This window comes from Diadema setosum, chromosome 14 (genome assembly GCF_964275005.1).
Source record: "Diadema setosum chromosome 14, eeDiaSeto1, whole genome shotgun sequence".
In the NCBI taxonomy this organism is placed as follows: Eukaryota; Metazoa; Echinodermata; class Echinoidea; order Diadematoida; family Diadematidae; genus Diadema; species Diadema setosum.
Window position 1 is genome coordinate 932,155 of NC_092698.1, and position 20,380 is coordinate 952,534.

Sequence of the window (20,380 nt, forward strand, 5' to 3'; positions counted from 1 at the left end):
ATATATATATATATATATATATATATATATTATATTATATATAACAATAATCTATCCCGTTTGCTGATGATTATCATATCACTGTGTGACATTCAATTTCAAGTGATGTGCAGTGAACAATACCTTCCCGCCATTACGGTAGAGTTGTAAGGGAATCATGATTGCACATAAAATTTGCAACATACAACCCGACAGTAAACTTACAAATGCGCTCGTTGATCTCCTTTATTCATCTCATGGAAACCTAAGTCATATAATTATGGTCGAAATCTGGAGGCAGTCATGATGGATAATTTCACAAAGCAAACGTCTTTATACAAAAATGCATGGAGTTCGCAGGTTTAGTCACCATTAGCTGTCAAAGATTGCAAGAAAGATGCAACAATTTATCTGAATATTGAACATCCCATCAGGCTCTTGTCAACATTATGAAAATTGTTGAAACAAAACCAAGAAACAAACTCAAATGGAAGATTGGTTTGAGAAACTCAACTTCGATGTTGCTTGAAGCTTTTTTTTTTTCTCTCTCTCATACTTATGAATGACAGCCTGATTATGTTATAAGATCGTTCAAAAATCTACTCGGTCAACGAACCAAATAGAGGATATTGTGTATAATAGTCATCATTTTCATACAATGCAAGAGCCAATATTGCCACTATGGGGTCTTACAATTATATTCATCATGGTGAAACACAGCGTAACATGTGCGCGTGTTATAGGCAAGAACACTTTGAATAGACCAGGTGGCCAGAGTATCAGGTTACATTGTACCTCCTTGAATAGACAGGATGTTGATACAAAAACATACGCACTCGTAGACGCCATCCGAAAAGTCGGGGATTATGAGCATAATAAAGAAGTTCAAAGGCCGATTACAGACAGTCTCTTTATTCTGCACCAGTCCATAGAATGCATTATAGTGATGTGCTTCGTATGTATTACGTAACCGCTTTCACGGACCCCAATGATTTTATGGTTGTTGAAAATCCAATGTGCAAGTTCTCATGTACTTGTTACGAACATGTATTACAGAATTTAAACCTCGACAATGACATACGCTGCAATAAAGCGAGAAACAAGACATACGGCAGAAGTTGTCTTTTTTTTCTCTCTCTCTCTCTAATACGCTTAGAATTCACAAATAAAAATTATGGTGTTCAGTATTTGATGTTTGCAGTATTTCAAAGAGGCAGTCAAAATAAAATTACATCCCATATTACGACGATACCGACAATGGTGATGTTGACTGTTTAGTCTTTTTTGGTTCTAGTTTTGTATGAATTCTTCATAATATGCTAATTTTCGGCTATAGTCGCTCTGTCAATTACTTATACGTTTAGAAGTCTGGGTTTTTCAGTCCATCTCTTTCGGAAGTTCACAAGTCAAATGATTTCACGATCATTGAGTTATAATGGTTTTAGCAACACACTACCGTTTTGTAGCTCAATCGATTTATAATCAGGAGAATATGGTAACTCATGCCTAAAAAAAAAAATAAACTTTTTTTATGTAAATTTGTAGAAAGCACTCCAAATTTGCGAAGTGATGATTCAGTTTTGCGAGAGACGGAGATGTGATAACCCGTCGCTTCAATTGAACACTCTACTTTGTTTAGGAGCAAGGAATTTCGAGCAATAAAAGCATGAAATGTTCTTGTCCATCTCATATATTGATGTGATCAAATGTTTTCATGCTGCTATTGAAGTGGTTTATGCACTTATCGTGGCTGCGTATTTTTTATAATAATTGCATTATACATCTCTGTATTTACGTAGACCTACTTGCATTCATTCCTTTAGACTTCGTGAAATCGCATTGAAGCATTTTCATATTCATAAACGATTGCAGCAAATGCTCGTTTCCTTTATACATTATGCTTATTGAATGAGAATAGTACTTCATTTTTTGTCTTTTACCGGGCGATGACTCGTATACACAATAAAACAAAACAATATTGATTTACACTCATGACATAAGAGAAGATCATTTCAGCAAAATTAACCGTCTGTTATGAGAGATCGAAGAATGTCGGGAGAAATGTCGTTTATTTCAACAAACATATCATCTTTTCGTTATTTTCTGAAGTGATGTAATGATTTTATACCTTCAAGCTTGTGTGACATGTGCTCGCCGTTCTCCCATGGTCATGTCGTCTTCTTCTATCAGCTGGCGGGTGGTCAACCTTTTTGTTTCTAATATGAATGAACTTCTCCGACGAACTCGGAAATGCTCACCTGCGACCCTGTCTGAAAAGATACTCTCTCACATTGATGCGAATCTGAATTCTCGATGGGAATTCTAATTTGAATTGTGCTAATGCTACATTTTTTGAAGTGATAGGACATAGTGAAAGGCAAACGAGGTTGAATGAACATCTTCATGGCGCGGTCTTTTTTTCTTTTTTTTTTGTTGGCTATTTTGAATTACGTAACTACGAAATTGGAAGGCTAACGTACACAAAAAAATGACTGCAAAATCTTTGCATAATGTTGTACCCTTTTGCCCTTTTTTGCCGTTTTGCTCTTCCTTTGTAATACATTTGTCTCAATTAGTGTTCCTTCATTTTATCTCATTACATCTCATCACTTTCCTTTCCAGCTATCCCCTTCTTCATTCCCATACAAACGTGTAGATTGAATATTATCATTGATGGTGATGATCGCTTCTCCAAGATACTCTGCCCATAAAATTTATATATGAAGAGTTTGTTTGCAAAAACAGATAAGTCCATATTTGCCAAATGGAGATATTTGCGATTAAAGGTCAAGAAAAATAAAGAGAATGATAAGAAAATCTTTGCTTCTTTTAACCATAACTTCAAAAATATACCTTTATATGTAGTGACCAATATATCACTTAAAAGGTATTATTTTGTACTTTATGACAGAGATCGTACTTCAAAATCTTCAAAAATGGACTTATCGGTTTTTGCAAACAAACCCTTCATATATATGTATATATATATATACATATGTATATATACAGATATATATATATATACAGATATATATATATACATATATATATATGTGTATATATATATATATATGTATATATATATATATACAGATATATATATATATATATATATATATATATATATATATATATATATATATATATATATATATATATATATATATATATATATATATATACATATGTATTATATAAAACGTAGAAAGATATTACCAAAACACAGGTTGTAGGCAAACCTCATCTTGTATAATTTTACATTACGTTTGAAAAATCTTTTCAGATTATCTACCGTCAATCAAACAAAATTTAGATGACCAGCCTATTTTTCTCTCCTTTTTCTCTTCTCATCATATAGACTGCCCTGTTTCATTTGAAGAGCTCATACATGTTCTGTCAACTGGCTTAAACAGGACCGGTGTTTTATTCTTAGTTTTTTTTTTTCTATGTAAGAAATAACGATACTCATTTAGGTTGGTGATTACTTTTTATAATAATTAAATATATGCCTTGTATCACTGTGAAAAATCTCATTTCACTTGATACATAGTGAATAATTAAATCATTATCTTCCCGACATTACGTCGAAGTTGTAAAGGAATTGTAAGATCGCACAGAAAAATAGCAGCATCAAACCCCGATAATAAACTCACAAATCGACTCGGTGATATCTTGTATGCATCCAATGAAAACCTATTATAAGTCGCATGATCGAAATTTGTAGGTAGTCCCGATTGATAATTTCAGGAAGCAGACTTCTTTATACAGACTTCTTCAGAGGATGGCAGGTATCGCGCAAGCGTGGATTATGCATTTTTATTCGTCTCAAAGAAAGTTAGAAAGATGCAAAGATTTGTTTGAATATTGAACATATTCCAGGCTCTTGTCAATTTTATGGGAATTACTGAAACAGAACCAAGAAATAAACTCAAGTGGACGTTATTCTATTACGAAATTCGACTTTGATAAATCAGTATCACCAATTCTACTCGTAATATTACATCGTTGATGGTTTGCCTAGTGTTGAAATGAAGCCACGTGCTTCTGTTACAGACACGCGAGCTTTGTATTTGGATACAAGTAGCGGGGACAAACAAGGTGTAACAGATTTTCAAATGTTGTATACAATGAATAAACTTCCTTCTGTTTCCAAAATTCATTGACTAGCTATGGTAAGGAATTTTGTGAACAACAGGAAGTCAAGAGTGGGTTCGTGTGCCTTTGATATCGCCACAATACGAGATTTACTTGGCGTGTCTTACAGTCGTGTAAATGGAAATACGCAAGCCTGTACACAATGCTCCGATCGATCGCTTTTCATTGAAAGACTTTGAAGGCTTGTGATCAGCGGATTACAGTTTCCATAAAAGATTGCCTCCATGAATCAGTAAATTCAAGACAATTATGTAGTAGAAATTTGCGACACCCTCGACATAGCCTGGTGCCCAATAATAAAAGACGCTATTCATTTGAGTTGACGAGGGAACGTAAATTGACGATCGTATAGTACGTGAAGTTCAAACCGCGCGCGCGAACCCAGATAGCGAAGGGAAGCGACATTATTATTCATGAGCGGTCGTTATTCATCCAATCAGAAAGCGGATTCCTACACCGCATACACGGCAATTTGATGATTGGGTAAAGCGGGACCGTAAGTCACACCCCCTTAGTAACCCTCGGATCGGGCTCGATTTTGGAAAACCTGTCCGTCTGTGGGGGTGTTCGCTCGCCAAAGCAAACCGTCCTAAACGGGTTAAAGGAGGGTAGACAAACAAAAGGCAGAGGAGGGTGAGTGAAGATCCCAAGGATTATTAGGGGGCAACCTGTGCTGGATAAGGATGAATAGGGAGGCAACATCAAACAAGATAAGGAACAACAGACGGATATCAAGAAAGGAAAAGATTGAAATAGCAACAGCAAGAGTGTGTGTGTGTGTGTGTGTGGGGGGGGGGGGGTAGGGTCTGTCCACCCTCCTGCTTCAATCCCCTTCCCTTTAATTTTAGTATACCTGTTGGGCTCCTTGTCCATGACCTCCACCCTTCCCTTTTGTTTTCTTTGTTCTGTGTCCCTAGCCCTCCTATGACTGTTCTTGTTGTGTGTAGTATTTATATGTGATTGCTTTCCCTGCCTGTTTGTCATTTTGCCTCTGACAAAGATTCTGCTAGGATCGAAAGCTCAGACCTCTTTTTACTCCATTTCACTACATTGGCTCCCCACTATTGGATAAGCGCTTTTCAGCACCTTTTTTGCTCCATTTGTATCATTTGCTCACATAGAGGGCTGAACATTAGCAGTTGCCTGGTGTCCCAGGGCCACAAGAAATTATTTCAGGCCACCAAGCTTAAAGTGTATCTGCACCCTGAAATTTATTTTTGAGAGGTGTGAGAGCATGTCTTCAGGACCACAGAAAAAATTATATCTCATCACAAAAAAATGCCCATAATTGTTAAATATTAATTTCAATAAAGCAGCACACACCAGTGCGCGCTGCATTAGTTACCAAAAATGAAAAGAGTTGCCACGCGTCGAACTTTTGTGTGTGCACGTTTTCTTCGTTTGCCTCCGTCTGCACACAGTATACTGAATACCGTCTATCGGTATCACCTGGGTGGACACGCGTACACGTACGTGTGTCTTTCCAATGCCCGGATCCGGATAGCCCGACATGACTAGTATGTACCTAACTACTAGACAGCATCGTAGCAGCGGAGCCCGGCCTTGCCGGCCCTCCCGCGAGGAGCTTAGCATTTGGCACACATCACATGCGCACAAATTTCAAATCCATGAACGGATAAGAACGGATAAGCACATGCGCTGGCCGTAATATTCAGTGTATGTAGCTCTCCCAAGGTCCTCTCGACCGAGTCACATTCAGTCATCAATTTGAACAGAAAGGGACTATTGGCAGAACAAAACACTGCCCGAAACCTGTTTTAAATACTTCAACTTAATTAGTTAGTCTTCAAATTGAAGAAATTTTTGGATTTTAAGTTGACATTTACCCGCGATACTCATTCTGTCGTGATCCTGTATGCTACAATGTGAAACCCCATTACGCTATGCGTATGGGGCTGCTGGTCGCAGTTAATTGCATGATTACTAAGACATGAGAGCACTTTGGGGTGAGTAAGTCTCACAGTGTCAGTTATATGAAAGGCACTTTAACCTGAAACACAAAAATTCAGGGAAACTTTTGAGGTACCAAAACTTTATATTATCTTTAATGGCCTAACATGAAATCAGGGAAGAGTTAAGTTAGTTTTTTATCAGGCAAATTCCTGCTTCTCAGAACGTCTCTCAGGTGGGCCGAGATGTCCGCAAAAAAAAAAAAAAGCTAAAAAATAGCTTAAAAATATTTGTAATCCATCAGTAACTGGGTCTTGAAAAAACACAGAGGAGAAGGGGGTCTCAGGGTTAAAAAAAAAACTAGAAATGTCGCTACGGCGACTGGTGTATGCCTCCGCCATAATACATGGTTCTCCTAATAGGTCTATAGTACAATGTCTTGACAATGTGTGATGACAGTTTCACACAATTGGCAAAATATTAAAATGACAGGTTTGCCACAAATGTGCTGAATGTTCACTTTCCTAGAACTAGGTTCAATTGGATGAATGATTAAAACATCAAGAGTGCAGGTATTTGGGGGAACTGATGATTTTCACTTGACTTTTGACCCTTTTACAAGTTTATGCATTGAGTAATTTTCAAGGTATTGAGAAAAAGTATAATTTCAGTATCAAATGGTAAAATAGTATTATCGAAACCTGGCCTTTGACCTTTGACCCCACAGTTCCAAAGAGAATCACTGTTAGGTAGAACATGCATAAATATGTAAGTTTCATGACAATACCTTGAGTTATTTTTGAGATATGGAGGAAAAAGTGCAATTTAGCACTTTCACTTGACCTTTGACCTTTTGACCTTTGACCTTTTGGCAAGAAACTTCCCACAGAATATATATTGGGTTATACATGCATACATCAAGTTTTAAAAAAATCCTTCAGGCACTGCATAAATATAAGGAAAGTAGTTATATTTTGAGGAGTTGACCTTGACCTTTGACCCCTGACCTTTGACCCATGACCCCCAACTTCCCTAGATAATCACTGCCCATCGGTACAAGCATATATACTAAGTTCCATGAAGATACCTTGAACCATTTGCGAGATATGGAGAAAAACATGAAATTTCAATTTTTTTTTCACAAAATAACCTGTGACCTTTGACCTTTGACCCTGTGACCCTAAAATCCACACAAAGTATCATCCCCCAAGGATATACCCTCATACCAAGTTTGATGCAAAACCACCACACGGTTCTTGAGATATCGACAAAAACAAAACGGGACGGACGGACGTACGGACGTACGGACGTACGGACGTACGGAAGTACGGAAGTACGGACGTACGGACGTACGGAAGTACGGACGTACGGACGGACGGACGACCCGAAAACATAATGCCTCCGGCCACTTCGTTGGCGGAGGCATAAAAAAAAAAAAAAAAGGTTGAGAAGCGTTGATGTAAATGGTTGCATTTGATGAATCTTACCCTGTTTCTAGCAGACAATCTGTGTCTGACGTAGAGGTAGATTGGTCGTCCAAGCAGCATCCATGGAATACACAACACAGCTATGAAGACCAGCACCATCTGGACAGTTTTCTGTATTTAAAGGGGAACAAAAAAAAAAAACTATCTATCTATCTACCTACCTGAATCTCAGTTCCAATGTTTCATGTTTTTACAAATAGTTCTTTGTGCAATGTGATTTGATCAAAAGTTGCAATAATTTCATGCTTGTATCACAGCATATTTGGAAATCAGGCTGGGCCCATGGGCTCTATTATAAAATGTGAATGCCCTTTATTTCTCTGTCTGTTACTACATCTTTCCCTTTTTCTCTATTAATAGCAACACGACCATTTCAAAGCCATGGATAGATAGGTAGATATAACCTCCACTCCCAAACATTTTTGTGGCAATCACCTTCAGTCACAATACACTTTATATCTACCATTTTTATGCATGCCACATCAATTCAGTCTTCGCACTGCAAGTGTTGATTTGTGTGAATAAAAGTATACCTTACATTTTGCTCAAATGAGAATCCATACAATGCTTTGCTTTACAACTAATGTACCCTACATTCGATTACCCCTAAGAAAATTCCTCTTCCAATAACTTTCCCAAGAAGATAGTGTGACATTTACTGTTTAGATATTCCACTTCTACAGGGAAAGTCCCCATTTCTGACATTTACTGCTCTCAGTGGCCATGACACCAAGAGGTCATTCCCCAATGGTCAAGTTTGACCAACTCACTTGACTGCTGTACATAGGTGGGGCAGGCACTTGGAACTGAAACATGTAGATGAGTACGTTGATGAGGTTGGGGGCGACATCTGAATTCTGGGGTCCAAAGGCAAACCACTTGTAGAAGATGAGGAAGACGAGGTAGCCAAAGATGGAGAGCATGAAGAGAATCTGGGGGATGAACTCCAGGACGATGCGGTGGAACTGACGTGATACACTGAGAGAGATTCCAAGAAAATGGAGTGGGATTACAATACAGCAATCAATTGTTTAAATCTACAGTCTATAGAGCTACTCAGTCTTAAAACACGGTAACATTAACAACTAGAAAAGCACTCTGAGAGTGCAGACCTCCGCCAAGCAGCTACTTTCCACCGATGATCTTGTATTAAAAAAGATTTTTCTCCTCTCCACCACTGGGGAAGTTCAAACTCTTTGGGCTCTTCAATAGAGATCGGTGATTTCCACCCATAGGTATACATGCTGAAAAAAATCGCCCGATTTCCCAATATAGAAGCCTTTGTTACATCATAAGCCCTCAGCTGCACGGCGCGCCCCGCCCTAGCAGAAACTAGAGTACGCACTTTAGTGCGCGCATGCAAACCTCAAATACGCGCAGCCTAAACTCCCAAGTTCATTGACCTTACCTGCCAAAATATCAAAAAATCCTTCATAAATTCCCCAAAAATTCTTGGATCACTACCAAAAGTTAATCGTTTGTTACTTGTGTCATTCTCAACCTTTCCTGCAAGTTTCATCCCCAATCCGTTAACTACTTTTTGAGTTATTTTGCACACGGACAAACTAACAAACTAACTAACAAACAAACCAACGGTAACGAAAACATAACCTCCCCCCTTGGCGGAGGTAATTATCACATTACTATGGTCCCGCACCTGCACCCGTGATAAGGTGATAAGGTATTTTTCTGTTATTTCCCCATCTCTTTGGAATAAACTCCCTCTCCATATTCGTAATGCTGAAAGTGTTGGTAAGTTCAAATCATTGCTGAAAACTTATTTATTTACTCAATCCTAATTTTTGTTGCTGTTGTTGTTGTTACATCATATGTACATATAATGCTGTATCTTACCTTAATATTTCTTTTTTCCCCGGATTAATGTGCTTAGAAACATTAGTATTAAGCACTATATGTGTTATTCATCATCATTATTCATTATCATTAACATGTGTCAACCACACCTGGGAGGCTTTCAAAATAAGAAGAAAAGATGATTCAATGGATTATGCAATGAGTCAGGTGCATTGCTATGTCAGTGCATAAATAAGCTATTGTTTGGCATACTGAAGCCCCCAAGTTATGACTGAAATAATCTTTAACAAAAATAACAGCACATTGATTCAGATTACAGGCAGATTTTCCCTTGTAATTGAAATTTAAAGAAAGGTGGTGAATAAAGCTTTTACTTCTTCATATATGTCAGGTTTACTAAGGATAGCTTAAAAGTCAAATACATTAAAGGGAGTATTAAATTTTGGTAGAGACCTAACTTCAGATTTCTATTTTTTTTTTTTTTTTTTTTTTTTTTTTTTTTTTTTTTTTTTTTTGGTGAGCTCAAGAGAGACTTCTTATGAAATATGAAAGAGCATGTAATTCCAAGAGGGATTTAATGTTTATTTGATAAAAATTGCTTTTGAAATGGCTGAGATATCCAACACAGAGTAATCGTAATAAAAGGTGGGACCCACCTTTTATTATGATCACTATGTTAATTACTTTGTTTTTGGATGTCTCAGGCATTTCAAAACCAAGTCTAATCTGAAACTTTGAATTCGTCTTAGAATGGTATGCTTTGTATTATATCCTAAGTAGTTTCTTGGTATCTCACAAAAGTCAAAAGCCCAAATCCTCATGTCCACCAATACTGTACCATCCCTCTAAATGATCTGCTTCTACATGACACAAGATATAATGGTAGGCCATCACTTTTACCACTAACGACTTTTGTTGAAATAAGTTGAATATGATGGCTTATTGTTTGGAACTTTATCCTGATTCTGATATTGAGATTATCAAGTGACTCTAGAAGGCAACTTGAATTTGGTCAAGTCATACCAACATAGAGACGGATATTGTCAGTAATGTTGGTTTTAAATGTCTACATCGTACGTTCACACTGAGAATACAAGAGGATGACATTCTGATTCATACTGTGGTCAAGGACTAGAGCCTGGGGTGCTCACACTGAGAAAGCTGTAACAGTAACTACGATTCTGCATATTTCTTAATTTGCCTGAAAGCATGGTATTGTGTTCGCACAGAAGAATAAAAAAGTAATATTGTCTAAATGCCATTTAGAATGTGCAGAACCTAGTCAACTTACTTTAAGAGTGAAAAGATGATATTAATGAAGACAATACTCACATATGGTTGATGAGGCTAAGGAATACACCAAAAGTCATTTGAGTGATTCCTAAGATTACAGACAATCTCATTTTCAAGGAGTTGATGAAATTCAGGGAGTTATCTGCCATCTGCCATACCTGTAGCAACAAAACAGAAACAGATATAACATCAAGGATAACACTCAGGTACTCTTGCAACTTCAAAATTTACTCATTATTCTACATTTTAAAAAAGAAAACAAAACACAAACAAAGCATGTGATGTGCACACACACACACACACACACACACGCACACATAAATTCACTATCCCATTTTTGCATAATATTGAGCGTTGATTGACAATAAAATTCATATATAGTTGCAAATTAATGTACTTTTTTACAATCATATGTTTTTGTGGCGACTGTCAAACTTCAAAGCCATGAACCATAACACAGAATTCTAGCAGAAAGATCACTAGTACTTAAGATGTCATATACATGATCTGGAAAAAAATAAAATTAAAACTAGAAATGTCGCTATGGCGACTGATGCCTCCGCCATAATGCATGATTCTCCCAATAGGCGTATAGTACAATGTCTTCACAATGTGTGATCCATGACAGTTTCACATAACTGGCAAAATATTGAAATGACAGGTTTGTCAGAAATGTCTTGAACTGGGTTTGCTATAATTTTCTAAGAGTGCAGGTACACATATTTGGGGAATTTTGGGAAAGTTTATGCAATGAGTAATTTCCAAGGTACGAAGAAAGAGTGTGATGACGGTACAAAATAGATTTTTTTTTTTTTTTTTTTTTTTTTTGGGGGGGGCATTGAAATCTGGCCTTTGACCCTTAACCTTTGACCTTCTGGCTGGAAATTTCCCAGAGAATCTCCATTAGGTAATGCATGTATTAAGTTTTGAAACTAATAATGCAAGCATTGCATATACTAGTATATGAGGGAAATAATAGAATTTTGAGGAGTTGACCTTGACCTTTGACCCCTGACTATTGACCCATGACCCCTAAATTCCCTAGATAATCCCTGCCAGACAGTACATGCATATGTACCAAGTTCCACGAAGATACATTGAAGCATTTGAGAGAAAAGTAATATTGCAACATTTTCACCTAACCTTTGACCTTTTGACCTTTGACCCTATGACATGAAACTCTCTCTGGAGAATCTTTATGCAGTAGTACATGTCCACACCAAGTTTCAAGAAAATACCTTCGGGCATTGCATAGATATGGGGGAAATTGCAACATTTGTAGCATTTGACCTTGACCTTTGACCTCTTGCCAATGTCACTAAAATCTACTCAACTAATTGTCCCATCATACATCATCCTTGGACCAAGTTTGGTGAAAGCTGCTTCATCCAGTTTTGAGTTATCACGTAAACAGATAAATTTTAGGATTTGACCTTGATCTTTGACCTTTGACCTCTGTCCGATTTCACTGAAAAACTAATCAAGTAATTGTCCCATCATACATCATCCTCCAACAAAGTTTGGTGAAATTTGCTCCATCCAGTCTTGAGTTATCGCGTAAACGGATACAATTTCATGATTTGACCTTGACCTTTGACCTTTGACCTTCAGCCGATTTCACCCAAAATCTAATCAAATAATTGCCCCATCATACTTCATACTTGGACCAAGTTTGGTAAAATTCCAGTAAATATTACTCAAGTTATCGCGTAAACGAAAGCGGACGGACGTACGTACAGACGTACGTACAGACGTACGGACGTACGGACGTACGGACGGACGGACGGACAACCCGAAAACATAATGCCTCCGGCACCACTTCGTGGCGGAGGCATAAAAACAAGAACAAAACTTGAGGTAACAGAACTGATGAATTTCACTACCTGAATTTCTGAACACCATGTGACAGTTATTCATATTCAAAATTAATCAAATCAAATCAAATCGCTCACGCTGGACCAACACTGTGGAATTCACTTCCTCGTGAGATGAAAGACTCAAGCTCTATAACATCTTTCAGGAGTAATTTAAAATCCTATCTGTTTAGCAGTGCATTTTGAAGACCAGTGTCTTTTGAAGACAGACTTTCATGTCTTTTTTTTTCTGTTTCTTCATCTTCTTCTATTACTGTGATATACTTGTATTTTCAATCTGTTTGCTTTGATGTACCTATTGTAAAGCGCCTTGAGCATTTAATCAAAGTGGAAAACGGCGCTATAGAAATTGTATGTATTATTATTATTATTATTGACTCGGATTTAATTAAAGCGACCCTTTTCATTGCACAAACTGGCTGACTATGCAAACATTCTGCAATACTTACAGGGTCTAGTCCAAAAGGGTATGGGTTACCGTCGTAGCATGTTTTGGGGTCCAGCATCAAACTCTGATCTTTGTTCAGTTCTGCATCACTGTGATGGCAAAGAGAAGAATGGGTCAGATAATGATAATTGATCTTCTCAATGCAGAAATTCTATTAACAGAAAATAAAATATGAATGAAAGCTTTGCTCCTATTTACATAAATGTACCAAGAATACCAAGCTCAGCTCTGATTCACCAGTAGTCTCTGTTTAAACAACCAAATCTCAAAGAGAAGCAGTTATGAGTGCAAACTTTTGAAACTAATTGACATATTGCTCTACATTACTGTAAATAAGCACTGACTTTGCAACTGATTGACAAATTGCCCTACATCGACGTAAATAAGCACTGAATTGATCAGTGTTTTAGTAGTAGCCATGATAAAAAAAATCATGGGCGTACATACTCGAGCAGGATTTGAACCTACGACCTCCTGATCACCGGACAGGCGTCATCTCCACTAGACCACCGAGCTTTCGCCCGAAAGCAAGTGTTGATTCTAATCCTTATAGCATGCAGCGGGTACTGCTTTGTTATTCAAATTCATGATTTTCTTCCGTCGAGATGTTTTCATTGCAACTGATTGACAAATTGCCCTACATCGACGTAAATAAGCACTGAATTGATCAGTGTTTTAGTAGTAGCCATGATAAAAAAAATCATGGGCGTACATACTCGAGCAGGATTTGAACCTACGACCTCCTGATCACCGGACAGGCGTCATCTCCACTAGACCACCGAGCTTTCGCCCGAAAGCAAGTGTTGATTCTAATCCTTATAGCATGCAGCGGGTACTGCTTTGTTATTCAAATTCATGATTTTCTTCCGTCGAGATGTTTTCATTGCAACTGATTGACAAATTGCCCTACATCGACGTAAATAAGCACTGAATTGATCAGTGTTTTAGTAGTAGCCATGATAAAAAAAATCATGGGCGTACATACTCGAGCAGGATTTGAACCTACGACCTCCTGATCACCGGACAGGCGTCATCTCCACTAGACCACCGAGCTTTCGCCCGAAAGCAAGTGTTGATTCTAATCCTTATAGCATGCAGCGGGTACTGCTTTGTTATTCAAATTCATGATTTTCTTCCGTCGAGATGTTTTCATTGCAACTGATTGACAAATTGCCCTACATCGACGTAAATAAGCACTGAATTGATCAGTGTTTTAGTAGTAGCCATGATAAAAAAAATCATGGGCGTACATACTCGAGCAGGATTTGAACCTACGACCTCCTGATCACCGGACAGGCGTCATCTCCACTAGACCACCGAGCTTTCGCCCGAAAGCAAGTGTTGATTCTAATCCTTATAGCATGCAGCGGGTACTGCTTTGTTATTCAAATTCATGATTTTCTTCCGTCGAGATGTTTTCATTGCAACTGATTGACAAATTGCCCTACATCGACGTAAATAAGCACTGAATTGATCAGTGTTTTAGTAGTAGCCATGATAAAAAAAATCATGGGCGTACATACTCGAGCAGGATTTGAACCTACGACCTCCTGATCACCGGACAGGCGTCATCTCCACTAGACCACCGAGCTTTCGCCCGAAAGCAAGTGTTGATTCTAATCCTTATAGCATGCAGCGGGTACTGCTTTGTTATTCAAATTCATGATTTTCTTCCGTCGAGATGTTTTCATTGCAACTGATTGACAAATTGCCCTACATCGACGTAAATAAGCACTGAATTGATCAGTGTTTTAGTAGTAGCCATGATAAAAAAAATCATGGGCGTACATACTCGAGCAGGATTTGAACCTACGACCTCCTGATCACCGGACAGGCGTCATCTACACTAGACCACCGAGCTTTCGCCCGAAAGCAAGTGTTGATTCTAATCCTTATAGCATGCAGCGGGTACTGCTTTGTTATTCAAATTCATGATTTTCTTCCGTCGAGATGTTTTCATTGCAACTGATTGACAAATTGCCCTACATCGACGTAAATAAGCACTGAATTGATCAGTGTTTTAGTAGTAGCCATGATAAAAAAAAATCATGGGCGTACATACTCGAGCAGGATTTGAACCTACGACCTCCTGATCACCGGACAGGCGTCATCTCCACTAGACCACCGAGCTTTCGCCCGAAAGCAAGTGTTGATTCTAATCCTTATAGCATGCAGCGGGTACTGCTTTGTTATTCAAATTCATGATTTTCTTCCGTCGAGATGTTTTCATTGCAACTGATTGACAAATTGCCCTACATCGACGTAAATAAGCACTGAATTGATCAGTGTTTTAGTAGTAGCCATGATAAAAAAAATCATGGGCGTACATACTCGAGCAGGATTTGAACCTACGACCTCCTGATCACCGGACAGGCGTCATCTCCACTAGACCACCGAGCTTTCGCCCGAAAGCAAGTGTTGATTCTAATCCTTATAGCATGCAGCGGGTACTGCTTTGTTATTCAAATTCATGATTTTCTTCCGTCGAGATGTTTTCATTGCAACTGATTGACAAATTGCCCTACATCGACGTAAATAAGCACTGAATTGATCAGTGTTTTAGTAGTAGCCATGATAAAAAAATCATGGGCGTACATACTCGAGCAGGATTTGAACCTACGACCTCCTGATCACCGGACAGGCGTCATCTGTCGATGTAGGGCAATTTGTCAATCAGTTGCAATGAAAACATCTCGACGGAAGAAAATCATGAATTTGAATAACAAAGCAGTACCCGCTGCATGCTATAAGGATTAGAATCAACACTTGCTTTTGGGCGAAAGCTCGGTGGTCTAGTGGAGATGACGCCTGTCCGGTGATCAGGAGGTCGTAGGTTCAAATCCTGCTCGAGTATGTACGCCCATGATTTTTTTATCATGGCTACTACTAAAACACTGATCAATTCAGTGCTTATTTACGTCGATGTAGGGCAATTTGTCAATCAGTTGCAATGAAAACATCTCGACGGAAGAAAATCATGAATTTGAATAACAAAGCAGTACCCGCTGCATGCTATAAGGATTAGAATCAACACTTGCTTTCGGGCGAAAGCTCGGTGGTCTAGTGGAGATGACGCCTGTCCGGTGATCAGGAGGTCGTAGGTTCAAATCCTGCTCGAGTATGTACGCCCATGATTTTTTTATCATGGCTACTACTAAAACACTGATCAATTCAGTGCTTATTTACGTCGATGTAGGGCAATTTGTCAATCAGTTGCAATGAAAACATCTCGACGGAAGAAAATCATGAATTTGAATAACAAAGCAGTACCCGCTGCATGCTATAAGGATTAGAATCAACACTTGCTTTCGGGCGAAAGCTCGGTGGTCTAGTGGAGATGACGCCTGTCCGGTGATCAGGAGGTCGTAGGTTCAAATCCTGCTCGAGTATGTACGCCCATGATTTTTTTTTATCATGGCTACTACTAAAACACTGATCAATTCAGTGCTTATTTACGTCGATGTAGGGCAATTTGTCAATCAGTTGCAATGAAAACATCTCGACGGAAGAAAATCATGAATTTGAATAACAAAGCAGTACCCGCTGCATGCTATAAGGATTAGAATCAACACTTGCTTTCGGGCGAAAGCTCAGTGGTCTAGTGGAGATGACGCCTGTCCGGTGATCAGGAGGTCGTAGGTTCAAATCCTGCTCGAGTATGTACGCCCATGATTTTTTTTTATCATGGCTACTACTAAAACACTGATCAATTCAGTGCTTATTTACGTCGATGTAGGGCAATTTGTCAATCAGTTGCAATGAAAACATCTCGACGGAAGAAAATCATGAATTTGAATAACAAAGCAGTACCCGCTGCATGCTATAAGGATTAGAATCAACACTTGCTTTCGGGCGAAAGCTCGGTGGTCTAGTGGAGATGACGCCTGTCCGGTGATCAGGAGGTCGTAGGTTCAAATCCTGCTCGAGTATGTACGCCCATGATTTTTTTTTATCATGGCTACTACTAAAACACTGATCAATTCAGTGCTTATTTACGTCGATGTAGGGCAATTTGTCAATCAGTTGCAATGAAAACATCTCGACGGAAGAAAATCATGAATTTGAATAACAAAGCAGTACCCGCTGCATGCTATAAGGATTAGAATCAACACTTGCTTTCGGGCGAAAGCTCGGTGGTCTAGTGGAGATGACGCCTGTCCGGTGATCAGGAGGTCGTAGGTTCAAATCCTGCTCGAGTATGTACGCCCATGATTTTTTTTATCATGGCTACTACTAAAACACTGATCAATTCAGTGCTTATTTACGTCGATGTAGGGCAATTTGTCAATCAGTTGCAATGAAAACATCTCGACGGAAGAAAATCATGAATTTGAATAACAAAGCAGTACCCGCTGCATGCTATAAGGATTAGAATCAACACTTGCTTTCGGGCGAAAGCTCGGTGGTCTAGTGGAGATGACGCCTGTCCGGTGATCAGGAGGTCGTAGGTTCAAATCCTGCTCGAGTATGTACGCCCATGATTTTTTTTATCATGGCTACTACTAAAACACTGATCAATTCAGTGCTTATTTACGTCGATGTAGGGCAATTTGTCAATCAGTTGCAATGAAAACATCTCGACGGAAGAAAATCATGAATTTGAATAACAAAGCAGTACCCGCTGCATGCTATAAGGATTAGAATCAACACTTGCTTTCGGGTGAAAGCTCGGTGGTCTAGTGGAGATGACGCCTGTCCGGTGATCAGGAGGTCGTAGGTTCAAATCCTGCTCGAGTATGTACGCCCATGATTTTTTTTTATCATGGCTACTACTAAAACACTGATCAATTCAGTGCTTATTTACGTCGATGTAGGGCAATTTGTCAATCAGTTGCAATGAAAACATCTCGACGGAAGAAAATCATGAATTTGAATAACAAAGCAGTACCCGCTGCATGCTATAAGGATTAGAATCAACACTTGCTTTCGGGCGAAAGCTCGGTGGTCTAGTGGAGATGACGCCTGTCCGGTGATCAGGAGGTCGTAGGTTCAAATCCTGCTCGAGTATGTACGCCCATGATTTTTTTTATCATGGCTACTACTAAAACACTGATCAATTCAGTGCTTATTTACGTCGATGTAGGGCAATTTGTCAATCAGTTGCAATGAAAACATCTCGACGGAAGAAAATCATGAATTTGGAAAAGCACTGACTTGATCAGTGTTTTAACCCTATTCTAACTGGGGGGGGTTCAATTTGACCCCCCCCCGACGTTTCGTGCCACGATTTCGTAACGCGCAAACATTTTGCCGTGTCGTTTCACGACTTTTTTCATTGAAGTCTCCCGCATATTTTGAGACCAAATTTGCGACGTCCGGGTACACCGTTTTGAAGTTACGTAATGTTTTGCATATGCATGTCAACCAAAAAACAGCTCAAATTCATGATATCGTGTGCAAATCCAATGCAAATTGTGTTTTTTGGTTAAATTGATATAAATTAGATTATTTCAACTTTTAATAATTGAAATTAATCAATTCTAGTGTAGATAAGCCTGAAAAAGTGCGTGCAACAAATTTTGGCAAAAAAACAATAGAAAACAAAAGGTTGAAAAAACAATAAAATACATAAGAAATTAACAAAACAATAAAAAACAAAAGAAATTGATTTCGATTGTGCTAATTTTTTTCAAGAAAATTGTTTGATGTGTCTTGAGGAATTCTGACACAAAAATTTAGCAATCCTCCAGTCTTTTTAATGGAGTTATAGGTGAAAATATGATTTCATGCACAAATTTGCATAATTAATTTATTAAAAATAGAAAGTCAATATTCTTCTATTGTATGACCATGTTATCTTGTAGTTTACATCCAGCTCTATCTTCAGGCAAAATTTCGCGGCGATCGCACGATCGGCGGCCGAGATCTGAAGGGGGGGTCAAATTGACTCCCCCTCAGTAAAAACTTGGTCTCAAATAGCCCAGTTAGAATAGGGTTAATAGAAGCCATAAACTAAGAAATCCTAGGCATACATACTCGAGCACGTATGATCTCAGGCGTCTAATCCACTAGACCATCAAGCATCCGCCTGAAAGCCAGTGCTGGCTCCATTTTTTTAGTGCAAACTTGTCTCTTACTAACATCAGCGGTCCATTTCATAAAAACTGTAAGGATGGCAACTCTTGCTGGAATGGCAACTTCCAATAGCAACAGCCAATCAGGAAACTTAATTTTGTTGCTACCATGACAACTGCCATTCCAGCAAGAGTTGCTATCATATCAACTTTTTATGAAACGGGGCCCAGAACTCTGTTTATGCAATATATGATTTCCATGCAATCACATACAATTATAACACTAAACCTTTCAGATGAAGACAATGCTGCACAACTCAACTTCCATATCAACTTCTCTCTTCTGTAATCATGGCATTGACAGCAAAAATCTAAAAATGTATTTTCAGCAACTCACTCAATACATGCTGTATTCCATTTGGATCCAAAGATATTCATGGATTTGGAGACGAAGTCGTTGTACATGAGGCCACAGTAGATTGAGAATAGTCCCATCAGGAGGATGAGGTAACGACCACCGTAGATCGGACCAAACATCTACCAAGAAACATCAGAGAGTATAGGTAAATCAGAGTAAAATGTAAATTTCACTGAAAAATATGATCAAACATGTTACCAGAATAAGTACTAAAAGATGTAATACAGATCCTACTTGTAAAAGCTGCTCGTGATTATGTAAATTAAGAATCTTGAACACTACTGTTTTAATAGCAAGCATTCAACCATCATTATTTCTATTTGACTCCTAATACTGCTTTTCTTACTTCTATAAGACTTGCTAAATATAGGATGTGTTTGATGAAGATATTACCAGTAGCATCTTCCTATCTATGTTCATGTATGCCTGATATAACTTTGTGAGAGGGACATGATGTCACTGCATGAACTCAATATCAACACTGGTGGCACACACAAGAGTCCTGAGCATACTTGGGAAAGTGTCTATGGGAAGTGCGCGTCATAGCAAAATCAGCCCATCCTCAATGGGTTCAAAAAACATTACAGAGATGGACTTAATATAACAATAAAAATCTTGAATGAAGTAAGCTGGTTGTTCCCCCACAAATGGGATGAGAAATGAGGAAGTGTATGAAGATAGGAGGTAATGGAAGAACTCACATCACTGGTTCCCATTGTGTACTTGAGTTTCTGTTCTTTCGAGACCATCCAGAGACCAAAAAGGAAGAGGAGAATCCCGTGTCCCGTATCACCAAACATGACACCAAAGAGGAACGGGAACGTGATGATACAAAAAGGAGCTGTTGGGAGACATACACACAAAACCTTCAATGATTACACATCTACATATATACCCATCTTTGGGGAATAATAATAATAGTAATAGTAGTAATAGTAATAGTAGTAATAATAATAATAATAATGATAATGATAATGATAATAGTA

At 38.4% G+C, this 20,380-nt stretch overlaps 1 protein-coding gene across 1 annotated transcript in view; it reads right to left on the reverse strand.

Annotated features, from left to right (window-relative positions):
* LOC140238099 (V-type proton ATPase 116 kDa subunit a 1-like) overlaps positions 1 to 20,380 on the reverse strand; it is a 71,326-nt gene that overhangs the window by 9,995 nt on the left and 40,951 nt on the right. The window contains exons 11-16 of the mRNA XM_072318028.1: positions 20,096 to 20,235; positions 19,374 to 19,513; positions 12,964 to 13,051; positions 10,680 to 10,798; positions 8,303 to 8,510; positions 7,533 to 7,643 (exon numbers count right to left, since the gene is read on the reverse strand). Of these exons, the coding sequence (XP_072174129.1) occupies positions 7,533 to 7,643; positions 8,303 to 8,510; positions 10,680 to 10,798; positions 12,964 to 13,051; positions 19,374 to 19,513; positions 20,096 to 20,235 (806 nt within the window). The remainder of the gene's footprint in view (positions 1 to 7,532; positions 7,644 to 8,302; positions 8,511 to 10,679; positions 10,799 to 12,963; positions 13,052 to 19,373; positions 19,514 to 20,095; positions 20,236 to 20,380) is intronic.